At 40.2% G+C, this 8,103-nt stretch overlaps 2 protein-coding genes across 2 annotated transcripts; one reads left to right on the forward strand and one right to left on the reverse strand.

Annotated features, from left to right (window-relative positions):
- Positions 1-1,124: 1,124 nt before the first annotated feature.
- On the forward strand, positions 1,125-1,694 carry LOC108572411. Its single transcript, XM_017934686.1, has one exon. The coding sequence runs from the start codon at positions 1,125-1,127 to the stop codon at positions 1,692-1,694; it is 570 nt and encodes a 189-aa protein (XP_017790175.1).
- Positions 1,695-6,623: 4,929 nt separating this feature from the next.
- Positions 6,624-7,759, reverse strand: LOC108572508. The gene is made up of 3 exons (XM_017934798.1): positions 7,460-7,759; positions 7,057-7,136; positions 6,624-6,927 (listed from the first exon to the last, which is right to left on the reverse strand). Exons 1-3 carry the CDS (start codon positions 7,757-7,759, stop codon positions 6,624-6,626), a joined length of 684 nt encoding a protein of 227 aa, XP_017790287.1.
- Between the last annotated feature and the right edge of the window lie 344 nt (positions 7,760-8,103).

The raw sequence follows: 8,103 nt of genomic DNA on the forward strand, positions 1-8,103 counted from the left end.
GTTTATGGCACGCTCGCACGAGAAGGTTATTTTTGAGAACAAAGACGCTTCGTAGCTCCGCGAAAAAATAAGTCATTTCTTACAGAACAGTGCCTTTAGAATTTCGACTTTTCCGCGTCCTCAATAACCGAAGACGTGTCATAAACCAGGTATTCCTGAAGGGTTAATCCACACGCGCGTATAACGGCACTTTCGGCCGAGGGTTGACCTGGCGGGAATTTCCGACGCGTCACCGAAGGACAGCGAAGATTCCACGCACCCGCAGGTAGGGCCCCACTCCTTCCAAGGAAAAGCGCGCCAAGGGCGCAATGGAAGGGTGAGTGCCACTCAAGGGGCACGTTGATTGGTAATTTGTGCGTACGTGAAAAACCAATCAGCGTGCCTTCTTGCATTTGGCGGGGGAGTCACGGCGGACTCCGGTAAAATTTCGGGAATCGAGAGAGACTAGCAAGCAGTCACTCGTGTGAACAACACACAAATAAGATACTCTCTCCGTTCAAGTACAATTCAAGTCTTTGAAACAAAGTCGTCAATCGTTCGTGACGCACTTTACGTTTTGCTAACGTTCGAGCAAAGTAGATTTTGAAATAGTTACCTAAGATTAATTTGGCGGGTAATAAGTCGTTAACGCGAACAGTTTGAAACGATCAAACGACCACGCGACGCGACAGAGATAGAAAAAACATAAAATTAAAAAAATTGGTATTTAAATCGCTTGGTTGCCTCGACTCACGTTTCATCCTTATCTTTTATTCGCTGTCCTTGTCTACGTTCGGCAAACTACAAAGGCGGGCGCGAGGCTCGAAAACGTAGAGTCCCTCACTTCACAAGTGTCAGGTTTAGCTTCCTTGCGGACTGATACTTGTGGAGAATTTACTGTAAATCGTCAGTAACACGATACGCGAACAGTACAAATTGGTCCTTCGAACCGGATATACGCGACAAACGTTAAAAACTAGTGCGGTGCAGTGACAGGAAAGTGATATTCATGTAAGCAAACCACTGTTACAGTCAACAATGGCAACCAACGAAATGAGGGAACTCATCACACGACGTGCCTTACGCAGCTCAAAAATTATTTAAACAAGTATAACGAAGAACTAACGGTAAAAAGGAATCGAGTAATGAAAAGCTTCGAGACATTTAAAGAAGTCCAGCAAGCAATAGAAAACGTGGAAGGAATCAGCAATCAATCGGACGAGCGCGAGACAATGGAGGAACAATACAACGACCTGATTACCGCAGCAGAAAAGATACTAAATCCTAGGGCCATAAACAGCCAAACAAGCGCCTCACCATCTACAACAGTCAACGGATCGAGCGGAGTGAAACTACCGAAAATTGACCTGCCTCGATTTAACGGTAGACTGGAACAATGGCTGGCTTTCAAGGCTCAATTCTCGTCATTAATCGACAATCAGGTAACACTGACAAATACACAAAAACTACATTACCTAAAGGCTGCACTATCGGGCGAAGCAGCAGAAACAATAGACTCACTCGACATCATAAAAGAGAATTACGTACACGCATGGGATTTACTAAATCAAAATTACGCAAGCAAACGGTTCATTGTCTGGTGTCACGGCGAGTTACTACTAGAAGTACCACCAATCGAACGTCATTCAGCCATGTCCATCCGCCGTTTCACCAACACCATCAGACAGCACGTGAAATCATTAAAAACTCTGTGACAACCCGTGCATGCATGGGATACACTAATAATACTAATACAAGGATGGACCGAGAAAACCCTGTCAGCTAACGAAATCCCGGCATTGGACTACCTGCTCGACAAGGCCAGCTACCTGGACGCCGCACAGTGGTCCAAATGGGCTTTCTAGCTGGACAAAATTATTTACGCCTCATCTATGAAACTGAATGATGTAGTTCGACTAAATATACGTTTATTTAATACAACTCTAATGTAGAGAAATGAAATTGGGATGAACGGGTGAGGGAAATTAAATTCTATTCAATATTATACTATATGTTTATTAGGTGGAAGTAATAACGCAAGTACTTCTGGTGACATTTCTTTATTTCTAGTCGGTAGTAATGGCCTCAAACTAGAAATAAGGGGCTCTGATGAAATTAATAAGTTATTTAGAAGATTCTCGTTGGTGGCCCTACGAGAAATTTTCCTGGTGTGGTACTCGCGAAATGTTCTCAGTTCCTTATGTCGAGCTTCCTGAGCATCTTCTGACATTTGCCCGATGGGTAATACGATGCTTTCCATCACATTAGTACCATGTATCAGAACTTTGTGGACTGTAGTCGGCATATAATACCAGGAATATAAATGAACAAAAAGTTTAACTGTGTCCAGGGCATACTGGCGGAAAGCTGATGTTTCAACACTTTGACCACACGAAATTGTTTCTAATACAACTGCAAAACGAAATATTAGATTTGCATCTATGCCAGTAATTTCCGCAGATTTCGTTGGATCTGCAAAAAAACGTCTGGCAGTATTGCCGTCATTGGGAGTTCCGAATCCCTGTTTCACGACATCAACAAGAATGCCTGTTTTACTTCTAAATTTAGAAATAATTTCGGATTTTCTTTGTTGAAACCGCTTCTTTTCTTCCTCACTACCACGAATTTGCCATTTTTTTATGAAACATGTAAAAGGCACTCAAAGAAACGTATATACGCATGTAATGTGGAGAGGCCGAAATTGAACGACTCGCGATCATCAGTGCGTTTCACATTTTCTATATCGTTCATCTGTGCAAGTGAAGCTCCACAAATGTAACACTTCTGCGAAGATGTATTTTCCATTAATGCATTACACACTTTCGTCTACCATTGTCCTTAACAACGAATGTTGTATAGTAATATTTCTATTGTTATTGAAAGAAACAATAGCTGGAGTTAATTGTGAAATTTGTTGTTCAATATGGGCGTTCTCCTCCTTGATGTTTTCAGCATTTTCATGAATAAATTGAAATCTAATTGGACGACACCAACGGGTAGATTATGTCCGAGGATTTTTCCACAGCTTGACTGTTTTGCTAGAATATTTATGTTCTGCCGTTAATTCTATGGGTACAATAGATGTTAATAAAATGTTGGCATCCGATGTCTCTGCGTTATTATCCGTAAATTTCTGCTTGTAGAGAGCATGTCCCGAACTGCCATCTAGTCCCCATTTGTAAGTCAAACAGAAGGTATAAGTATTGCTGTTGAAATCGGAGTCTGGTATCTGTATTATAAATTTCTGTTCCCCTGAAAGTACCAACCTTTGAGCCGTATGGTCAAGTAATCCTTGCAATTTCACCTCTCCTTTACTTTCAGTCACAATTACTGATGATTCGGCAGGGTAACATTTTTTTTTCTCAATCAATACCTTGAATAAGGAGGATACAATAGTACGTTTCTTTCCTTTGCTTCTTGCTGCAAACAAACGTACTGATGTTTCGTTAGATCTAACGAAATCATCAAAGCTAACGCCTCTTTTGATTTATACGGTGCAACAGACTTTTTTGACCTCGTTTCTTTTTCGAGGGATTCGGAACTCTTAGCTGAAACTTCTCCAATTGCTCGGGATAGAGTTCTTTTCCCCGCTAATCTATGTGCAACTCGTACTGCGTACTCCAATTCTTCCGCAGTGTATTCCATCAGCAAGCTTTCTATAACTCTGCGTTTTGCCTTTTCGCTTGCATTGGAAAACTCTTTTTTTGGCCCTCTTTTATTACGTTGTTGAAATTCAATCAACGGTTATTCAAGCCAGTCAGAACATTTTAAAAGAAATTTATTTAGAGTGCGATGGTTGGCTTTCCATTTTACTGCTAATTTTTTTCAAAATGATGTGATTCTTTGCTTAAAACAATTCCGTGTCCTATCATTTAATTTGTCAAAATTATATGTTTGAGCAAGATACTCATAAATTGAATGCTGGACTTCAACACTCGTCGACATAGAGACCCTCTTCCCCTCTCGAAGGAATTCAAAAATCTCTATCCTCTTTACCAGAAAATTGCCTGTGCAGTCGACGTTTTGATGGTTTAAGTTATAGCGTAGAAAAATAGAGAAAGTTTTTCGAGAGGTTCGTCAGTTAGGTCCTGCGCACGTGGTGTCGTGATTTGTGGGCCCTTGACTAGGGCTAATAAACTAAGTCGTTAGCTTGAAATCGTTGTCTGGTTGGAAAAGTAACCTATTGTTCATGTTTGAACATTAACAAAAGACTGCGAATTGAAGGGGCATTGTTTACACTAGACAAATGAACAGAGGCCAAAAAGACCTCTGATACTCCTTATTCACTATTTACCTCTCACTTACCATGCTGAAAGATTTTTATAAGCACATTCGATTTTTAGGTTTTGTCCCGCTAGAACTTATTAATTTAATCAGAGCCCCTTATTTCTAGTCTGAGGCCATTACCACCGACTAGAAATAAAGAAATGTCACCAGAAGTATTTGCGTTATTACTTCCACCTAATAAACATATAGTATAACATTGAATAGAATTTAATTTCCCTCGCCCGTTCATCTCTATTTCATTTCTCTACATTAGAGTTGTATTAAATAAACGTATATTTAGTCGAACTACATCATTCAGTTTCATAGATGAGGCGCAAATAATTTTGTCCAGCTAGAAAGCCCATTTGGACTACTGTGCGCCGGCGACAAATACACAAAATAATCCACCATCAACACAAAATCCGTAAGAGTCATGCAACCAGATATCATCAAAAGCCGCCCCAAGGTGTATCTGTTTAGTCGTAAAATAGAACAAAACTAAGGGAACCCTGTAGCCGGATTTATGGCTTCAGAAGTGGTTACGCAGGCAACTATTGTGTTAATAGTGTCCTTTTTCGCGTTGCCTGCGACACTCGGTCACTAGGACTCGAGAGGCCATAAATCCTGGAGTCTTCAAGAGTTCAAGGGACAAGTGGACCTCGATATTTTCGTGACTAGGCCCACTTTACGTGAGAAAATCTCGACTTCGCGGAGACTCCACAGGATTCCCAAACATTCCTTCGCCGAACACTTCTTCGGTCGTTGTGCATCCCTTCCCTAAAATAACGCGTTTGGGGTGTAACGGGAAGGGGGTGTCAATGCATCGCAGAAAAACTGATTGGTGGAGAATCGTTTTGGAAATCACCAATCAGGGTGATTCGGCGAGGAACGCAGCTTTCGTGGAGACGGACCACGAAAGCTTGCACGAGTACGAGTAGAAGTCTCAACAAGAAAACACCGAGTTGAAGTCTCATCAAGAGACACCGTATCGAGTTCTCATCAATGAGAAAAACTGTAACCAGTCCGGCGTAGCCGTATTAATAAACCAAGAGTACCAAGGTGAATCGACGTCAATTTTGTTGAATCCCTTTCCCACGTAATTAAGTTGCCGTCGGGAGAAGCTTTGCAACTAAACGGTATCAAACATTTAACACCACCGTCACATCGTGCCCACTCTGTAAGAGTAACCAACATTGGGTGTACGATTGGGAGGAATTGCATAAGAAAACCGTGCCAGAACGCATACAAACTGTCACAGAACATAACTTGTGTTCAAATTGCCTACGCAAGGGACACTTCAAATCACAATGTAGATCTATAAATTGTCGAATTTGTGAATCATACATACTGAATCACGAGAACCCACAACAAGTAAGGAATCAACAGCATGACCTAATGAGAGCGAAACCTGGCAGCACCTCTCATTAACAGCCAACTCAGGTACGGACGAAATTATGACCACAGCGGTCATAAAGGTACGCGGAAAGAATGGAAGGTTCAACAAATACAATACCTTGCTCGACACCTGCTCAACGGCCAATTTTATAACCAGAGAATTGGCCAATAAACTCCAATTACCGAAGAGACGCTGCTCGGTTCTAATCGGAGCATTGAACTCCCTGAGCACCACATGCACACATACCACGCAACTACCATTCAATCAAATTACACCAATCTAACAAAAACACTCAAATTCTTTATCATATCCACAATTTCAACAATCATACCACAACAATCAATCAATCGCGGAGTCATTCAAATACCAGCAAACATCAAGCTAGCTGACCCTGAATTCCACAAACCAGCACCAGTACACATGCTCTTAGGAACTGGACCGACATTGTCCGTTCTTAGTGTCGGACAAATCAACCTAGCACCTGAGACAGATCTAATTTTACAAAAAACCGTACTGGGATGGATCAACGGAAGAAGCATCAGCACATCAAGCAATCAACCTAATCAACCATCACAAGCGTACCACAACACAACCATAGAAGATGAATTTGATAAATTCTGAAGGCTCGAGGAAGGCATCAACACACCTCCATGGTCCACCGAAGAAGAGGCAGCCGAGACACACTTTAACCCTTTCGCAGACACTTGAAATTTCACATAGGTGCTTAGAAACACACTTGTGACCACAATATTCTTGTTCCACAAACATGATATAATCTTGAAAAATGAGTATAATTGTCACAGTACATTTATACGAAATGTGTTTATTTAGTATAAAAGATACGAAATTAGAAAATGAATTTTGGAACATATTAATTAATAATAAAGCTTAACAAAATATAGAATGTGAATAGTATTTAGATATACAATAACAAATCATATTACAAGAAAAAGCTAAACATAAAAAAATTCTTGCTATATTGTCACATTTCGTTACTGTGCCATTTTTCAAAACATGGTCCTGGACATAAGGGTGGCTTTTCATCGCAATCTCTACACCGCCACGATGTTTCCTTCCGTACATTATTTTTCGAACAATACCGACATCGTAAATGGTAAATCTTTCGTCTGTAGCTTTCAGGCACAGGAATCTTTTCCTGAAAGTGGGATTGGCTTACTTCCTCTTGATTTTCTACAGTAGCTCTTTTGCGTTTGCCTCCGTGTCTCGACCCCATTTTTACAAACTTTCGATCATCAGAGTGATCAGCTGGTATACCGATAAAATACCTTATTAGAAAATTTCTAAAATCTAATCTATTAATACAGTTTTCTTGTCTCTCTTTCATTTTTTTACGATATACATAGTATGCATATGAAACTGTTACATCTAGCAAGTGGAATATTATTTTTTTGTACCAGCGAATAGGTTTTCTCGGACATGAATAATAAGAAATTACTTGGTCCACCCGGTCAATACCAGACATATATGTCGTGTCCTCAACACGAACCACGCGACCGATCACCCCCACCGTTGACTTGCATCGTTTCTATCTCCCTGCCAATAAGGGTTCGCGAAAGAGGCCTTTTTCTAGGAAAGGCGTTGATTGGCCCTTTTTCCGCATTAGCAGCTACAAAAAGATGTACAAAGGTAGCTTTCGCAAGCCCGAGACCAGAATATGTACGGAGAGAAGCAGAGCGTGTACGGAGTGTACATATTAAAAAAAACCGAACAACGTAGTTTAACCTAAAACTAAACAACCAATAGGGAAACATCCATCGTGATATCTTCCAACCGAGAAATAAGATCACGGTAACAAACAATATAAGTATTATATTCTGCAAGATCTTTTGGCTTTACTTTGGTTTGGTTGAATCTATTAGTCGTTTCTATCAGTACTGGGTGGTAACGTGTAGTTATGCTGCAGACTTCCCTCTTATCTTTCCACTTTGATACATATACTTGGCCTTTTCGTTTCCATATATGTTCACCTTTTTTTAATTTCCTCCCTGTAATTTCTCTTGGATTCTGTCGTCTATCAGCACGAAGGGTGCCCGTACAGTGAGTTCGTTTCTCTAAAAGTCGGTTGCATAATTCTACAGAATTATAAAAATTATCCATAAATACATGATGTCCTTCATATAAATATGGATCAAGTAGGCGGAGAACTAAAGATTGTATTTTCGGAACATTTGTTTCTATATTAGTTTTACCCTTATATATTTCGATATTCAAAACGTAGCCGTCTGGGGTACACAACTCAAAAAATTTTATTCCATATTTGGCCTTTTTACTTTTCATGTATTGCCGAAAGCACAACCTACCCTTGAATAATAATAATGATTCATCTAAGGATAGGTTTTCATCAGGATACAGGACAGTCTGAAAATTTGCCACTAACAAATTGAGTAACGGTATTATTTTATTCAAGCGATCTTCAATTACATCCTCCGTTTCACAACTCA

The sequence above is a fragment of the Habropoda laboriosa genome, unplaced genomic scaffold (genome assembly GCF_001263275.1).
Source record: "Habropoda laboriosa isolate 0110345459 unplaced genomic scaffold, ASM126327v1 scaffold16, whole genome shotgun sequence".
In the NCBI taxonomy this organism is placed as follows: Eukaryota; Metazoa; Arthropoda; class Insecta; order Hymenoptera; family Apidae; genus Habropoda; species Habropoda laboriosa.

Bases quoted from the DNA above. Each gene is read 5' to 3' on its own strand.
- LOC108572411 (XM_017934686.1), top strand. From the start codon at position 1,125: ATGAAAAGCTTCGAGACATTTAAAGAAGTCCAGCAAGCAATAGAAAAC.
- LOC108572508 (XM_017934798.1), bottom strand. From the start codon at position 7,759: ATGGATAATTTTTATAATTCTGTAGAATTATGCAACCGACTTTTAGAG. The intron at 7,137-7,459 runs GTTTGTTACCGT...GTTCGTGTTGAG, and splicing joins CAGAATATAATACTTATATT to GACACGACATATATGTCTGG. The intron at 6,928-7,056 runs GTACAAAAAAAT...TTTTCTAATAAG, and splicing joins CCGAGAAAACCTATTCGCTG to GTATTTTATCGGTATACCAG.